The 19,251-nt window shown below is 43.8% G+C and overlaps 1 protein-coding gene across 2 annotated transcripts in view; it reads right to left on the reverse strand.

The window, feature by feature from the left end:
- The window catches only part of LOC131702105 (protein phosphatase 1 regulatory inhibitor subunit 16B-like), a 32,111-nt gene that overhangs the window by 9,566 nt on the left and 3,294 nt on the right, over positions 1 to 19,251 (reverse strand). For both annotated transcript variants that reach the window (XM_059003983.1, XM_059003984.1), the window contains exons 3-4: positions 11,101 to 11,450; positions 1,036 to 1,106 (exon numbers count right to left, since the gene is read on the reverse strand). In XM_059003983.1, coding sequence (XP_058859966.1) covers positions 1,036 to 1,106; positions 11,101 to 11,353 — 324 coding nt within the window. In that variant the 5' untranslated portion in view covers positions 11,354 to 11,450. The remainder of the gene's footprint in view (positions 1 to 1,035; positions 1,107 to 11,100; positions 11,451 to 19,251) is intronic.

A 19,251-nucleotide genomic window follows, 5' to 3' on the forward strand; every position in this document is an offset into this window, starting at 1 on the left:
AGCCATACTGAAGCAGCGTTTCTGGAGTTCTATTTAAATACATCACTTTATAAACATTCGCTATATTGGCTGAATAACTCTCACGAGACCCATAATAATTTCACAATACGTTGTAATCTTTATACAATATTGCTATATGCTCTGAGGAGGCTGTGTGGAATGCTCAGATATTAAACATGTTCCTTTATAAAAAGGACGCAGTCATTCTTACAGCAGCATTTCGGGCCACGCTTTAATTACATGTGCTGGAACACGCAGCTGTCAATGTGACAAATAGCATTGTGCTGTAGCTGCTGGTGGACTTGTCCACTGAACTTCACATAGCACTTGCACGTCCAATCATGCGTGGATATCCAGCTGCATCCATTAGCCTTGACAGTAATGACGGAAGCCGAGGCATAAAGTATGTTATTAATGAGACAGAGAAAGAACAAGTGAAAACCCAACGCACACGCTGAGATGCAGAAACACTTGTTATTAAACCCACTGTCTTCACCTTCCCTCTCTGTTCCAAAAGAGACCATCAGGAACAATGCCACCCCTTCATCGCCCTCAAAGCACAGCATTCATGCAATTCGATTTTTGAGCAAGCAGATTACGCCTTCATGCAAAGGCTAACAACACAGCTAGTGTTAGATATCAATAGGGGTCCTGAGTGTCAGTCAGGCTATGCTGGAGGGGCGGGCTGTAATAGGAACAGCGACAGCAGACAGTGTAAGTAGCTTCTCTAGTCTTTCTGCCTTGTTTGACCCTGACCATTATCAGGTTGCCAGTAAGGGCAGATGGGAGTGCTACCGTGTGACTTGTGTATTGTTTCCATTGTGTAGGTTTATCACTCGTATTGTGCTATAAGCTTGTCAAGGTCTCTGACTCGGGTCACGTCCGCTCCTTTCCTGGCTTAAGTGATTGTGCAGTACAATAAAGCCACTGGAACCCACCTGCCATTGTCTGCATAATCCTAGTTACCCCTTGCAGAGGCAATGCTCTGGCTGGAGCTCCACGCTGACCCACCCCTTATCCACTCAGTGTCCTTACCTGATGCAGGGCAGTCAAGCCATCATCATTGCAGAGATTGGGATCCACGTTGTTCCTCAGTAAGTAACGCACTGAAAGAGAGGAAGCAGAGTTAGGATCCATCGGACACTTCAGCATCGTTCACGGGCCCCCCCATGTGATGTGCTGTTGGGTTTGAAATGCAGACGGGACACTTCCCCTGATCTGACACTGCCAGTGAAGAACCCCTTGATGAGCCCCATCACTGAGACACCCCCACTCCCACAAACAACCCTGCAGCCTTCAGCACTCCATCGCACAGCAAACACGGTCATACAGATCACACTGATCAAGGCATTAACATGCCGTTATTCGGGGGAACTCTCAATAGCCTTGCTGTTTTTTGTTTTTTTTTAACTTGTTTTATTTGTATAAAAAACTATAAAATACAAATCCTGACTTGACCCTGTAAGCTGTCCGGCAGGATTACACATGAGATTTGTTGCAGGGTTTGTAATTGTTGGTGCTTTTTTAAATCCTAGGCTAGGCATCTGCTCCAGAAGCGACTGTTCCCTACGCCTCCCTGCATTACCCCTGGATAAGCAAGGCTGGGATTTTTACCCAAGTCAGCACAGTGATTAATGTCACATTTGCACTGTCTGCGAGATTTACAAGGACTGATTTTGCAGATTCTTTCATTGTCTGATGACGACGTTTTTTTTTTATTTAAACCAGCTGCTCACAATTTGGTTTGTATATACATACAGGGGATGTCTAGAAATTCCACAATGATCCCAGAAGTGTACGTCAGTTTTAGTCATGATGGCAGATCTGACAGATTCTATAGAGGGCTGCTAGTATGCACTTGTTTGGCAGGTGCATCACAGACCACAGTTAACTGATGCGCCCACAGCTATAAAGAGTGCTTCAGGTGGAAATGATGACATCACAATGAGACTATGCTGTTTAATGACTCTGATTTAACTATACAATACAGATCCTGCTGTAAGACACAAGCTGATTTCCAGCCCCACTCCAGGTCAGAGTGGATAGAAAGACGTGCCGTGCATGAGGACATTAATAAAGGCTTCACCTTGAAAAGCATGCCTAGAATTTCTGTTTGTGTTTCGCTGCACTGTACGAGTTATTGAAAACCACTGCCAAGCGCACTGTCAGTAATGATCGTCCCTTTGTGCCGTGGTGTCTGCGTTTCTTGATGCTGTTCAAGCCCAGTGGTTATATCTATAGATACCACTGCATTCATGTAGAAACTGCAAGCCAGAATCATACTAAATGCAGCCCCTGGTGACCTCGTTATCCTTAATATTGTAACACAGACGCAAATCATTTCTCCAGCTCTCCCTGCAAGAATGTGCTTGTATGAGTGAAGATCTATGCTGTGGAATGTACATTCATACTGTAATAGTGAATCCATATTTCTGTGAGTATAAATGGCTGGACTTCTTTAAACAAAGACTCCGTGTCTCGCATGGGCACATACTGTGACAGGGAAATTGAATCACCTCATTATACAAAGACAGACAGTTAGAGATGCACAGTGGACTGACAGGGACACAGTGTTAGGCTCTTCCTAATGAGGTAAACAGTAGATGTCAAGGCCCAGCTGAAAATACTGGATTTATTTTACAATACAGTATTAAGCATGGACCGGGAGACACATTCAGCAGACAGTTTTCTTAATCCATAATGCCGTCCAAGCCAAAGAAGGTACAGAGCAAATCTGTGTTTCACACCCCTGAACCCTAACCCTGATGCACAGAAATCTTAAGACTTACAGGTTAGCGCGTAAACCACAAAAAACACCTTTCTGATGCCGTTTAAGAGCTAATAACGGCCCATCGTTTAGTTATAAAAAAAAAACGAATAGTACCACGCACACATGGAATTAGTATGTTGATACCAGGTACAGTCCTGTCTGCAATGTGTCTTTCCACTGGCCCTAGCAAGCATCTGTCTTTGACTGCGGCCAGTTGAGACCCTTTGAGATGACCTGGCGGTACTCCCTCCTGAAGTGCTGAAGGATGAAGAGGTACTCAGGTTTGGAAAGTCAGTTAAATGCAGTGTCAGTGTGAGCGGAATGTCTGTGAGCTGGAAGTGATCCGGTGACATGGGGGCATCAACGACCATCTCGCTGAAGTTTTAATCTTAAACAAATCTGCTTCAAAGTTTACAGAGCTGCTCAGATGACTATTCACTCGCTGGCAATTTAAAAAGATGTTTTCCAACAGATAACAAAACTGCTGTAATGAGCTGAGAATATACATCTCCTTATCACCCCCGGACTACTGAGTGGAGCCGCTGAGGAAGGCTCAGGCTTATCGTTTTAAACCGCTGGCTATGATGAAGCCTGAAATCACTTTTTAAATTCTCTCTCATCTAAAGTCACTCTGTATCTGCATGGCTGGAGAGGAAAGTCCTTAATCTCTCCTCAGAGCAGAGATGGTGCAGACACAACCGTTTCCTTAATTTCTTACTTAAAAATAGACAAGAAAGTATTTCCATAAACCTTCTTTTCTTTGACAGGGAGGGGGTTCAGTTCCTCCCTGTTAAAGCACGTGGGAATGTGGCTGGAGCAGGTGTATAAAAAGGGTGATCACGGGTGTGAATGTAAGAATGACTGGTGGTGTTGGAAGTGAAGGTGTGTGTTGGTGTCCTGTCCTGTCCTTCCTGTCCTGTTCATGTGCGTGAGTTTTTTTGTTTAACTGTTTGTTTTGGCCACCGTGCCTGTTTATTTTGTTCCAGTGTTTTGTTATGTGTAATAAACGTTCGCATTCGCACTTCACTGCAGCTGTCTTGCCTCTGAGTCTCTCTCCCTGCCGATCAACATCCTGGCCGTGACGCTGCCCTGTCACACACCCCACGCGTTTTCAATGTAATAATGAACGTTGTATAGAAACGCAGGTCAGGTTAACAGAGTTAAAGCGCGGTGGTATTTCAAAGAAGGCAATCATGAGGTTTCAGACAGGCAGCATTATATTTAAGGACTACTTCCCTGACAGCAAACCTCATTCTAATTAAAATAATAAAACAAACAAGTTCAGAAACGCTGCGTGAGAAGCCAAAGCAGGGTTGTCATGGTAACACAGGAAACTCCTTGGCCTGGAACCAGTAATCTTATCAGGTGTCGGCAGGAAACACAAAGCTCCCCAGCACAAGAGCCCTCAGCCCCCAGGGAGACAGAGCCAGGGGTCTTTACTTTATTCAGACGCCACTATTTCTCTCACGTTTTTTCACCTCAAGCTTGTGCTTCTGTAGAAAGATGTTCTACAGAAAAAAAGTATCCTCTGTTAAAATGACTTTCATTCTCTTTGGACATTCATCAGGAAGGAAACCAGGGCACTTTCATAATGAGCTTCACCGCACCAGTGTTATAATTAAACAAGACACAGCTAGCTCTGCAGAAATTGCTATTGCTTTCACCGCAGTGTCTCTTATCTGTACAGGAAAAACTAAAAAGACATGCAGGCTATGCAGGTGAAGAACCAGCTAGAATCTACAAATACACTGCACAGGTAGCTGCAATGATGAAGGGAGACTGTGGCCAGCTTACAGCTTACAGGGCGCTACAAACGCTAGAAATGGGGGGCATTGATTGTTAGATTCTGGGGAGGGTAAAGACCCTACACTTATCTTTGAAGACCCCACAGAAAAACAGACAACAAGGTCTGCTCACAATAACTCAGTGTCAGCTTGTACCTTCTCTGTGGCTGAGATAAGTGACTTTTATTATTATTATTATTTTTAAATGGCATTAGCAGCCTGACACAGTGCCTGGTTTACCCTGGCACCATTTTATCTGCTCGATGCTGATTACATTGTGTGTTTTCATTATGCTAATGTTTGTTTTTTGTCCCTTAACAAGTGTGCTAGTGTGTGCGGAACACGTTCGTCTGACTTTCTGGAGATACATCAATATAGAATTATTATTATTATTATTATTTTTAACAATTTCACTGTTGAAAAATTTGTCTTTAGAATATATAAAACATTTAGTTGTGACTAACTCGCCTTATTGGCCATAGTGCCAAAAGTTTGTATTATTTTCTGTGTCCCGATACAATGAAGAGACACATGAGGATAACCTTGCTGTCATCGTATTAAAACTAGATAGGCAAAAGGCCAAAGTCACACTTACAGACAAATCTGGGAGGAATAAAGACTGCTGGATGCAACAAGCACATCTCTGCTTTTCATCACAGCTCCATTGTCCTGCTCTCTCCAGCCCCCCCCCCTCCCTCCCCCAGTCCCTTTATCTCTGAGAAACACACCCAGTTGCCTCTGAAATCATTCCCACTAATTGCTTCAATGGCCCTGTCAACACTCCCTTCCGAGGGCTGGACACTTCAAAATCGGGTTCGCTTCTCTCTTTTTCTCCCTCCGCTGCAGGGGAAGCCCTGGCAATCGCTGACTGAACTGCACAGGGTGCCTCCAGCGATCTGCCCTCCAGTATCCATGGCAACATGTATCAACTGGGGAATTACGTTAGCATGTAAAGCACAGCACAGGTACTGCAATTACTGTCATCAGGAATAGGAATAGGAAATGTACTTTACTAAGGTTAAAGGGAGATAGGAGGGGGTGGGCAGTTTTATAGGAGTGTGTACAGTGGGTTCCTCTGCAGTAATCTACATAACTCACTTTCCTATCATTAATATTCCATTACTTTACAAACGTCAATAATGACAAATCTTTAAGTATGTAAAAAAAAAAAAAAAAATGGTGCAAGCTTTTTACCGGAGTAAAATCCTAGTAAACGTGGCTCAAAATAATCGGTTAATCAGCCCGTCTCCTAAATCCCCACTGAAAAGGATAATCTCACGCCTGCAGGTGTGTTACTCTGCTTTTGCACTGCACTTTACAGAGCTCTCAGATTGCACTGAGACAGTTTAACATGACCCGGGTGTGTAGTGCTGCTTTCATATTCACTTCGCCCCCAAAGCTGTTTGAAACTTGATAGGAGACACAGTCTCGGGATCAGTGTTGAAACTGGCCGTCTCCGATCGTGAATGTAGGACCCCCCCCCCTGCAATTTACAGACAGGGGTGTGTTCAAATGTCATTTCCAATACCGTACAATAACAGGACCATCATTTACATACATTTATTTGCCTGTATCTCCTTAAACCCGACCGACTGTGATATTTTCAAATAAAAAAAACACACAACGTTATCCCAGGAAGAGGGCTGGGATCATATTGAATGCATTGGAGTTCCCTTGCACTTTGGATAATGATGGTTCATGTGTTATAATAACATTGTAAATATCTGCAGCAGGTGTACTGCACTGTATTAGCTAGCTTTCTTCCTATTTCAATATATGGATGCATTAGTTGACAGTTACATCAGCACTGAGTGGTTACTCAATGGTGCTGTTTATCCCCATCACTGGGAGAGAAGCTATAAAAAACAGCTCAGAATTTCCAATTAAAACCAGGCTTTCTGCCCTCAGGACCACATCAGTGCAAGCATGCACAATGCAGTCAATATATTAACACCAACAATACAGGTATGCAACATGCTAATGGCTCATTAGAATCTCTGCAATACACCCAGAAGCTACATTTGTCACCCTGCTACAATGAAAGAATTTCAATTCCCAAACAAGTCTTGTACAAATTTACAGAGGAATGCGAGTCTGTGGGTCTAGTGCAAGGGATTTCATTAGAGCTCAGGGTTGAATGCAGCCCAGCACATTCTCTCGGTGTTTAAATGAATAATCTTACATTATTACAGGCAAGACCGAGCAGCCTGGAGCAGCAAACCTGCATCGTGTGAACAAAGGGAGGAATTCTACTCTGTGCAGCAGGGCGGCTGTCAATCCTGCTTCCTGGAAGAAAAACATTTTTTTTTAAATTTTGGTGCACGTGAATCAGGCGCTCATGAAAGGTGACGGGCTTGAACACCAGCAGGCAACGTCACCCTTCCCTTCACTCCCCTGTGAGTCCTGACCTAACCCCTCCTTCCATTCAGTGCTGTGGTAGTGAACCAGCTTACTGACAGGGGTACTGCTCTATCTATTGTGCTGTAGGAGATCTCACTGAAACAAGGGCTGCACCATTTACTAGGATTGATTCTGCACAATAAACTACCTTCAGAAGAAAAATTGGGATTTACTGTACCTCTGCGGCAGGCCTTCTGCCGGTAACCATTACCTGAAGAGACTAACATGATTATTTATTACAGCACAAGCTCCAAAGCAGTCAGTATTACAGCAAGGGCTTGGAATGGAAGCATCTCTTTCACTTTAAGAGTGTGTCACATGATCCCATCTTTATTAATCTTTGATTTGGCAAGCTGTACTTTACAATCAGCACAGCGGGGTGAAGAGCAAGCTCCTCTGGGTTTATTAATACAAGGCTGAATTAATGAACTCTAGCAAAAAAAAAAAAATGTCTAGAAATCCTGCTGTAACGAGTAGCTAATCCAGAAGACGGGAGTTATGCTTTTACTGCTCAAGCAGGAAACTAGTACGCTTGTATTGTGCAGTTATTGGCTAGGACTCCTCGTGATGTTTTCAATGGCCAGCAGACCGCAAGTAACTAATTTGTAACTGACTGACTTTAAAGGAAGCTGTTACAGTGGGACAACAAACAAAGCTACTGAATGCAAGTGATCTATTAACATGCTGGCTGCTATGAAGACTGAGGATACATCTCATCTGAATACCAACCATTTTCTAACTGAGCTTCAGCAGACTTGTATGGGTGGAAATGCTGCTCTATTTCAAAGCGCTTGTGTAAGCTGTGCACACTTGTACCGGATCTGCAGTTGTCAGACTCCCCCCTAACGACATAAACTGGATTTGGGTTTAAATAGGGGAGGGGAGAGGGGCTTGGACAAGAATGTATGTCAATACTAATGAGAGGAATAACCCTGAGATGGCTTGAGCTCACAATTTGGTGGTGAAGGGGTAAGGGGTGGGGTTAGGGGATCTAAACTGGAACGTCGAATCGGAAATTGTAAACAGGCTTGTTAAGTTTGCTGAAATCAAGTGCAAACGCTGTGTATATTTCTCACAATGTCTGTTGTCAATGTCACCTGCAGTGCTTTCTCTCGTTCATAGCCAGCTGTATTTCTCTTACAGGACATGTTGTTGCTGTGACATTTTACAGACAAGCGCAGCATTACTGTAACCTTTCAGCTCGGACTAAAAACAATCAACCACGTGCTTTTACAGCCGGCAGCTTATCTGTCGCATCAGGTTGTTGCTATGGGTCTTTCTGCTCTCTAAGCCTGCTGCAGCACGTCTGCTTTATTCATACCCGCCATCCTACAGTCTTCAACCACCTCGTTGAAAACCAGATCAGAAAATCAAGGGCTTCTCCTGGTGAAAATACCAAATTAATAATCAAAAAAGTAATAAAATCATGTGTCCTGGGTCTGGGGGTCCTGTCCTCAGTCTGGGGGCTATGTCCTGGGTCTGGGTCAGTTTCTAGGGCTGCTCCATGGTTTAGGGACATGACTTCATGTCAAAGCTGCTGCACATAATCAAGAGGCACCATAGAGTCTTTCCGTGGACCGAAGCGGAGAAAAAGAGTGTTATTCATCCTTGCTGAACTCTGAACTCGAGCAAAATCTTGCATGTGAGTCTATATTACATTGTTTTAACAACATGCACACTTATTCAGGCACCTTTGGAACTGGGCATGGTTTGGGTTTTTTTTTTGTAATGAAAAACACATCAATAAGAGCCAGTGAACCAGGAACAATAACCCGCTAACCCCTGCTTGTAAAAGGCCTCAATGCTGGCAAACAGCAGCCAGCGGATATAAAACGTAATGTCCTCTCTCCGCTCCCCCAGGCGTCTGTGCTAACAGAGACCACGGGGCTAATACCATAATCCACGCTCTCGCAGGCACAGGCAGCCTCCATGCCCTCAAGTCACTCAGCATACGCGCTCATTTGCTGTTTACTGAGCAATCACCAGCGTTAGTGTAACACACTCCAGTGGTTCATTATTAATCCCTGTGTCGCTCATGTCACCGGAGCAGGGCAGGTTATTTGCAGCGTTAGCCCCGGGCAGTGAATTGTCATTTACAATTTCGACATCATAGAGCTCACTGCTACCGGAACTCAACTGGACAGAGAGTCCCTCTAGAAATGGAATGTATCATCACAGACATTCAGACGTTCTCCTCCTATATGAATTTCCCAGCTGTATTCCTCCTGTTCATTCAGTTGTATTGAGATCCAGTGAATCTTCAAACCAGCCCCTGACTGAGGTTTGACTGGCTCGCAACACTGGCCTGTTCAGCTGCCATGTACGGCACTAAGGGAGTTGTGATGCTGTGCATCTGCACAGGGCAGCAGGGCTCTGCTATATGAAGAGGTTATACAAACTGACACCTCACTTTGGGTTCCTAATAAAACTTGTTTCTGTCTTTCTCTCCCTGCAAGCAACAGTGAATCAGGGATGACTAACCAATATCTGATTTTATCCAAATGCATTTATCATCCGTTGCATGAAGAAATGGTGATTTTTTTTTTTCATTGTAATAATATAGTGCCGCACTGCCAGCAGAACTCATCAGGGACCCTGCTGGCGTGCAGCTCTGAGCTGCAAAACATGGTTTCACTGCTTGACCCACTTTTCTTTCCCAACTGTTACATTACTCACCCTTATCTCTGCTCCGTGGGTTACCTATGGTACCTATTCAGTGGTTATATTTGAGGCAGTGAGATGTAGGCTGTGTGTGTTGTGGACTTGTCCTGTATTGCTGCACTCATCGCTAGTATGCCAGTGGGTTTAATTTTTGGACAGGAAGCATGCAGGGCATTGCCAAGTTTTTCAAGGTTTTCAATAGCCCTGATGTTCAAGGCTCTGACCCAAGCACCGCCGCTTTGATTCCCTGTAATTACTGTGAAATTGCTTTGCGCTAAAGCCATCTCACGCTCCTTTGTGCCGGAGCCGAGCTCAGAATTGCTTTTCCTGAACACAGATGAAGAGCAGACGATCATGGTCACCCCAGGGTTACACATCAGCTGCATGCTGTGGCCTTCGTGATGGGAGCTTCGGTTTAGTCTTTGGCAGGTCTGATAGAGAGGCTTTCAAAGCTGGTGAAAATGGCAAGAACCGCCTTGCTCGTTCGTCAGTGAAATCCTTGTATTGAAATTGCTTGGCTTGACTAAACCCCAAAAAACAGGGGGATAAATGTCATGCTTTAATTGTGGCTGAGGGCTGCATGGTCAATTACCCCCCCCCCCCCCAAGCCATCTATTAACCCACACGCTGCAGTGTTTGTGAACATGCATGTGTGCATTGGGACCTGCAGCTGCTCTGAAGCCTCACTTCACACTGAGCGAAGGAAAATGTTATACAGGTAGTCTTCTGAAAAAAAAAAAGCCCAGAACTGAACAGCAGCCGGGGGTGCTATGAGGTCCGGACTGAGGTGCCAGCAGAAAACTAAATCCGTCAGACACTGTGTCAGCGACAAGGTAAAGGTAAGAGCAGCAGCGACAATGGTACCAAAACACAGCCGGATCTTAAGAGACTGACGAGCATGCCGGGGCGGGGCGTAAGGTGACCTGCTCCTACTGTACACCTGTGAGGGAAAGGATTCCCTGTAGCTGTGGTTTCAAAAATAGATGCCTTTCATGTTGTTTCATTTCATCAACACGGCTCTTCAAAACCCAGAGCAATGGCCCTCAGAGCAACATCAGTCAAGCAATTTATTATACGGGGAACGACAGCGTTCGGAAAAGAGCTGTCGGACTGGGCACTAATGCACTGTTACTCAGCACATCAGAGGAGTCAGTGACTGGGGGAAGATGTCTGTGTTGGAGTGCATTTGCTCTATTTTTAAGCAAATGCACATTTTCAGAATAAAAACCTTTTAACAGTTAAAAACTAGCAAGAAAATGCTGAAAGCAATCCTGGAACTGAGTACATTTAAACCAGTTATTTTCTTCCTCACTGCCTTAGCTTCAAAACAGGGTCCTCTGTGTGTGTGCGTGTGTGTGTGCGAGCGTGCTTGTATGTGTGCGTGCGTGTGTGTGTGCGCTTGTGCGTGCATGCAGGTGTGTGTGTGTGCGCTTGTGCGTGCATGCAGGTGTGTGTGTGTATCATGTCTGGTCTCAAGCCCCCTACCTTCTTCGGCGTCGCTCCTGGTTGAAGCCTCCAGCAGGGCCACGCTGGCCGTGAAGGAGACCCTCTTGCGGGGGAGCTGCGGTGCGTTCCTCTTCCTGTCCGCCTTGCGCTTCTTGCTCTGCATCTCCTTCTCGTACTGGGCCCATTTCTTCAGCTGCTGGTTGCGTCGTTTCTGGGCGGTCCGCAGACGCTCCAGGCTGGGCGCCTTCTCCAAGTAGTGCAGCTCACTCAGCAGATCCAGGTGGTTGGCCATTGGGGGCGATGGAGGAGTGTTCTAATGGGGGCTCCTTCTCCTCTCCTCACAGCTGCGTCCCATGATTCACAGCTCCTGAGCACCTACCGACACCATCCTGTGAGGACACGAGAGAACACACTTCATATTAACCAGCGAAACGAACAGGGAGAAAGAGCGATTAGTCAGGTGTCATTTTCTCAGGTTTAAACAGTTAATAATAGGGTCGAGGCAAGAGTCAGGGTGATGAAATGAAAAGACACAAAATGTATTTGCCGTATCTCATGAAAACCTTTGTACTGCAGCTGCCAATTATTGCCAGGCTAACATCCTACACAGCGCTGCAGTAAACTCAAATAAAGCAGCTGGAAGTTTTGATACACAGTGAGAAACCACTAAATGACCATTAGTAATCTGTTTAAACAAGACAGACAGAGAATGAATCATGGCTCTAGGGGGGGTATGATGCCACAGGAGATGGAGGCTTGTTGTAAAAACCTCATGTCACCAATTCAAAGATAAGACAATTTATTGCTCTACATAGATATTTAATATCATCTTTTTTTTTTACTCTGTTCCAGCCTGGGCTATATAGACAAAATAGTGTTTCTCAAATAACGCTTTTAGTGTTTGTCTAAAATCTTTAAGTTTAGAAAGCGTTTTCACTACAACAGGGAAAAACTACCGTAATGTACGAGTTAAACCAGAGGACCATAAACACAAACAAAAAGATGAAATGGCTTGCAAAGCCCATTTTCCTTCATGCATCATTAGTGAACAGTAAACTAACTGTCTGCTATCTGTAGCTTCCCAAGCAATGATCTAGCTTTTCTTTGCTTTTGTCTTATCAAAGGGACGCTCTCTTCCGAAGGGACCTTTATGAAGGATCAATAATCAAGTTGTTTGATAACGGATTGTGGGTAATAATTTCCATGCACGCCGGTGTTCTCTGTTTGCATATTGCTGGGGGTGAGGCTCTGATGAACCAGCCTCACAGGAAGCTTCCGTGACAGAGGTAGAGAGCACAGATGGAAACCAGACTAACCACTTCCTGCTCTTCTGCATCTGCGCACACCACAAATACCATCACGCTGGCCCAAGATCTGGTGCTAAATTTCAATCTCTGAAAAGGTGTTGCAATTGCAACAAGATTAACAATTAACCGTCACGTCTGAAAGCCATTACCACACACAGCTCATAAAGGAAGTCAGACGCAAGATCCTTCCTGTTTAATAATTTAATCAGACAGCCTTCCACAGTCCCAGTCTAAACACAGTCAACTAGAACACACTCCTGCAATGCAAGAAGTATTAATACAATCTTAACACTGAGGGAGGAAATCAGCTTTGAAGTGGGCTGTAACAGGGAGCTGCAGCTTTTATATACCATGTATGCAATGGACAGGCAGGTCTGTGGTACATTTCTCAAGTGTTGTTTCTAAGTTTTGTCCACCCTCTGCATGTCTGGGTTAGATTCCTGCTACAGTAAGCCACTGACGGGCTTCCCACAGACTGGGAAGGATGTCTAAACTCACCTCTTGAAATGTTGTGTACCTATTAATTAAATAGGAACTGCTGTTACAGAAACAGCATCACACCTATCTTAGAAGTTTCAGTTCCTAAATTGATTTCCAAACACACTGTAGACAGTAGACCCTTCCATAATAAAGACAGCTCTTGGCAATTAGAATGGAATTTATGCATACGCTGTATTCCAGAATTATGTGAGGCAAAGATTCCATAGATCACCTCTCAACCTCAGTGCAGAGCATCCCAGCCACGGAGACTGGCAGCCAGCAAGTTCTCCAGCATTTCAGATGCAGTGGAAAGCACAGCCAGTTTCATTGTATGCAATTAGTGTTCACACTGTCAATTTGTAACAACATTTGTTCGACCCTTGCTCTGCATTGGGTTGCAGGGCGCTACTGTAATCAGCTGATGAGATGACAGTACTGAGAAGTATTTCAGGCAGGATCTGCCAATAAAATGGCAATCTGATCATCATGTAAGTAGGAGGATATCCTAAAATAGAATCATACTGGTGAATACTTGAGCAAATGTTTCTGGGAAATTCTTATCTCAGTATCAGATTAGATAGTTAACAAAACTGTATAATGATGTCCCAGAGGCTAAAATAAAAGTCAAATCTCAAGGACAGCAATAGTCTCCACATCAGGAAGGACCATGATTACAGCCTGCCTGCCTGGGCTCAGTCTAATCTCTGGTAATATCTGTGTTGGGTGCACTTGCCTCAGTATGTGTGCTTTATTACACTTTACTATGCTTTTACTATGGGACACTTTTATAAGGAGGCACAGGCTGACTTTACCTGTTTTGCTACTGTACATGACATCCACAGTCTACCAATACTGAACACAGCATATTGAACTTCATTATTAGTTTGAGATGGTTTTGAATTGACTGCTGTATTGTGCACAGGGCAACGTTTGTTTGTCCATGGAGTCGGATTTCGATTAGGAGAACAGAGTGGCTTTCGTTCCAGCTCTGGAACAAATAAACTCAACTTATTTGCTTTTTTGAAAACAGAATTGCATTAGGAGGAAGCAGATGCGCCGCGGGACCTTATTTATTCAATAAGCCCAGAAGTAATTGCATTCAACTGGCTTCCCTGGACCGTACAGCCAGCACGCAGGCAGCAACGATGAGATCGACAGTCCCTCAACGGACCACCATCCCTGCTTCTGGGAGACAGTCCATGTGTAAGAGGTCTGCAGGTTCATCATCCTGGATATTACAAAGCATTGTATGTACTGTGTAATTATATAACTCTGTTCTATAGAAACTGTTTATTCTGCACAAGCACTGGATCCAATAATAAAGTTGAATTGAATGGAGTCCTAAATAAACTCCCTCACCCTAACAGACCCTGGTGTGGACTAGTTAACTACCACGTGACTAGCAAACCCTTTCTCTCGAAGATAAAGTGGAGCAGACAAAAAGCAGCCAAGAATAGCACAGCAGCAGATCAGGAGAATGAACCGTTTAGCACACGCTTAGCAGTGAGGAATAGGGCAGGCAAAGACAATTCCTAAATTTAGCAGTCAGAAAGCCCACCAAAGAGGATGCAATAACCTTTTAAAAAATAGAAGCATCTTGCATGTCAAGGGTTTGAACTTGTAAGAAGTAAATGATTCAGCTGGAGTCTTTATCCGTGTGTGTTACTGTAATTGGAGATTACACCGATGAAGGCACGAGCTGAAATGTTTGTCTCATGTATAGTTAATTTGTAGTTGTGGGTGAATCTCAAGGGGCTGAACTGAAATTTAAATATATATTAAAAGAGAGCCAACTTCCCAACATTTCAGTATGTCTGCTAAATGACTAATTAATATTAATAATAATAATAATAATAATAATAATAATAATAATAATAATAATAATAATAATAATAATAATAATAATTCATTTCAGTATGTTTAACATACCTTTGTCAAGAGAAGGAGGTTTTTGATGCCCTGGTAACAACACTCACTTATTTATATTTAACTCTATTAACATGTTTGTGATCTAATTTACTACATCATAATTTACATCCGACTATAAAGCAGCAGAGCAGGTCACAAGTAATTAAAAAAAGAGACATACATTTAATTAGAAACCACAAAACGCCCTACTAAAATCTCTCCAATGCAGCAGACCTGTGATCGTGGATTAAGAGGAAGCTAATCAAACAGACACGCTCCACAATGTAGGTCTGCATCTACCCAGCTGGCCGTGTTTCTGGTTGGCTTTGATGATCAATCAAATTACCCATTACAAAAGCTTAACAGCCTGGCTGCTTAATGAATGGAGGAGCTGGCGGAGCAATCAGTTAGGGGGGACTCCAATTATGTGCAGGTCCCTTTGCCACTTCTTGTTCGTGATGGATTCAGTGCCTGTGGAAAGTGATGGATTCTCAGCACTGGAGCCTGAAGCCCTCGAATGCATCCTGCATTTCAGGTGCAGAGCTGACACAGATAGATGCTGTGTAGCAAAAACATTTAAATGTAAGTGGGGCACAAAAATACCCTGCATGGCTTTTGGTTAGAAAAGGGATTTCTTCAGGCTGCTTAAATACAGACATGAATTGCATTGACAGCAAGAATGTCTGTGCTGGGCAGTCCAAGAGAAATCCCCTGGATTACCTTAATAACAAGCACAAGAGCTCTCCACTCTCACCATACAGATTAATAATGAGCACTAGAGCTCTCCACTCTCACCATGCAGGTTAATAACCAGCACTAGAGCGCTCCACTCTCACCAATGCATCTAATTCATGAGCACTATTCTAAGCACTCTATCATCAGCTCAGATAGACTCCTATCCTAACTGGAATCTATTTCCTCGTTGATCCTTTAATATAAAGCTGTCAGCTCAGACTGATTTTAGGTCATTGTTACCCAGAAGTGATTTCAAGTCAGGACAGCAGTCACCTCTCTGCCTGTGCTGAACCAACACAAAAGTCTGACCTCGCTGCTCTGGAGTGTGAGGTCACGGGTTAAACCAGGGGTTATTATTAAGAGATATTCCAATGGAAACTGTTTGAAATGTCACCTGAAGCACAGTGGGTGCAGTCTCAGACACAAGAACCCACTCATGCTCTACAGCATCCTGAGATGCTGCAGATACACTGATTGTGTTAGTTTCCAGACTCCGCAGGGGCTGCTTTGCAACATTGTATCACTTCCTATGAATGCAAACAGACTGCATGCCTCCCAGCCCCACAGCGCTCACCACCACGTCTGTCAACTTTTACCACTAAGCTACCCTGCCTCTGGGTCCAACAGCTCTAACCACCTGTCCACACTGCCTCCCAGTCCCTCACCTCTCACCACTGGGCCGTGCAGCCTTAGCAGGTGAGCAACTGAACATCTAGTTCCGTGTGGACCATCTCACACCAGTTCTAATGAGCCACTCCAAGAAAAGTGATTTTTAAAAAGGAAACTCAAACTGAACTCAATCCAGGAGAGGAGAGCCAGAGATAAGGGGTGGATTCTGTGACAGTGGAGAGCGGATCTGATAAGAGCTGGAGTCTCCACTCCACACAGTCCCCCTCTCACCTGCTCATGTGGGGCTGAAACCATATAATCAAATTAAAATTGGAACAGCTTGTTTTCTTTCTATTATTACTACTACCGGGGGGGGGATAAAGGTAAATGGAAAAAAAGGAAAAATGCTTCAGCTTTTACCCGACTAGAAACCTTAAAGGCTGGGCATGCATGCTGAGAATTCATGCATACTGAGAATTCATGCATGCTGAGAATTCATGCATACTGAGAAGTCAAGCATGCTGAGAATTCATGCATGCTGAGAATTCATGCATACTGAGAAGTCAAGCATGCTGAGAATTCATGCATGCTGAGAATTCATGCATGCTGAGAATTCATGCATGCTGAGAATTCATGCATACTGAGAAGTCATGCATACTGAGAAGTCAAGCATGCTGAGAAGTCATGCATGCTGAGAAGTCATGCATGCTGAGAATTCATGCATGCTGAGAATTCATGCATGCTGAGAATTCATGCATGCTGAGAATTCATGCATACTGAGAAGTCAAGCATGCTGAGAATTCATGCATGCTGAGAAGTCAAGCATACAGCTTCCCTTCCCCCGGTGCAGTCAGACAATATCAGATAGAGAACCATCACTGAACCTACAGAATGCTGAGAGACGAAGCACTGCCAGTATTGTGCTGTGATGCAGTATATAGAAGCTGCATCTCCCTGTCACACATGTGTCCATAAGAGAAGTCTAACAGCGATGACTCTTTGAGGCATTCATTTCTGTTTCCTGAATTATAATAGCGCTTGAGGATGTCATTTATAACCTCTCACTCCGAGTAATGGACTGGCAAGCATAAGCAGCTTGTGTCCCTGCAGCTAGAACTGTGTTTGATACAGAAAGGAGGCTGACGAAGGGAAGCCATGGAAGAAAGCAGAAACGTTTTAATGGTGTTGTGCAGCAGGCGCTTAAATAGATTTTAAAATAACTCGAATGCTGTGCTGGAGCTCATTTTACAAACAGACAAGTTTTGCAAAAGTATAAAGAATTCAAAAAAGCAAGCAGGAGGTGAAATGCTGCATGTCCCCTTTGCAGGAATGGAAATACAACTCCAGTTCCATAGCAGTTTGAGCCACTCCAGGTGTTACTATGAGATTAAAGGCCAATTGCAACTAATCTTGGACTACCTAACAATGTTTATTTAAGGCAGTTCTATTTGGGGGCAGTGAATCCAGCTATTTCTATGTCAACCCAGTTCAGCTTTCCCTGTCTTTGGCTTGTCTTGACAGCTCACGGTAAAACCTGGAAAAGCTGTTATCAACAACGCAGTATGAAGCGAATAAAACTACAGCCCTGAGCTAAAGCAGTCCCTTCTGAAAGTTTACCAGTAATGATGCACTTTCCCCTGTGGGAAACCATACCTCTCTGTGTTTCACAATGCTTACCTAGGCTTTACAATGATTTCACTATGCTTTAATACACTTCACTATGCTTTTACTATGGGAAACGCTTATGAGGGGTTGATCAGCACAACAATTAAAGGAAAGAGCCTGACAAAGGCTTCTGGAATACATTGTGTTCCTGGCATTTAGAAACGTAGCCAGCTCTACTGAGATAGCTTCCTTAAAAGAGTGATACACACACTCTCACGCGCACGCACGCACACATGTTTGTTTATGAGGACTTTGCATGGACTCTCACTATATTTCTATTTGCTATTCCTAACTCCAGTCAAACAAAACTCCACACAGTGTGAATTTAACAACAAACAACATATTTGGGCACTTTCAATAATGACTGTTTAATATCTGTTTAAACACTACAAGGACTTGGCCTGTGTCTTCAGAAGGTAGGTTTTGTCAGACTTTCCTTCTTTGTGGAGACTTTTTTTAACCCCCCCCCCCCACATCTCAACCACATGCCTGAGAAAAGCCCCCTGATTTGGCTTCCCTGACGTCACCAACACCTAGTAAATAGATGCACTCTGACTATCAAATATTCATTGTAAACCTACCCCCCAAAAAGCAGGTCCTTAGGAGATGAGTAGAAAATGCATGCTGTGAAAAGGCAGGATCTTTTAAAAGTTGCTCTTAGCTTAGATTTCTGAACTAACCCTGGCACCAAACGGAAATATCAGAGCACGGAGACAACAGAAATCTAGTTTGTCTGTGTGCTAGCAATGGTTGCACAGCACACTGCTGCACTGGTGCACCTAGCTCCCTGTGCATTACTGGTTAAATTCGCCGGTACAGGGCCTGTTGTTTGCCTGCCTCAGACACAAGCGTATCTGTGTTTAACACAGGTTGATAAACGGCACTCAGTGAGTGGGAGTTACAGGAACATGTTCAATACATTGCTTCCCGTTGCTCCACATTTGTGACGCTAATGTTGCACGTGTTGTCCAAAGTAAACGATCAAGCATAAGCATAAAGCATGGATTGGCCTACAGCAGCCAGGTATAACTGTTGTATATCTGCAGACCTGACTTTTTGTGTACGTAATAAAAATACATAGAGAAAATAATGGATGGACAAAGACATTTTTAAAGCAGTCATGCTGTATTCAAGCGGACAGACACACAGACATTGGCTCACACAAAATCAGTACAGAACATCTCATCCATGATCCAGCACGCTTTAATTAAAGCAGTCCAGCAGGATTATTTTTTGAGCTATTCAAATGAGCTATATATTATGATCACGATACAGGAAAACAACATTAACGCAGTACAGAATAACGACTGTTAGAAACACGTTGTATATGTCCTGTGTGTTCAACAGATCAATGTCCCTAGTTATGCTGCAGTATTATAAAGTATAACATTTTAAAGAGAATTGATCTAAAACGGACTTTAAGAATGGGCATTCAGACAAATCAATGTAGGCGATCTTACAGATCTTAATGCACATTACACACGTC

The sequence above is a fragment of the Acipenser ruthenus genome, chromosome 29 (assembly GCF_902713425.1).
Source record: "Acipenser ruthenus chromosome 29, fAciRut3.2 maternal haplotype, whole genome shotgun sequence".
Taxonomy (NCBI): Eukaryota; Metazoa; Chordata; class Actinopteri; order Acipenseriformes; family Acipenseridae; genus Acipenser; species Acipenser ruthenus.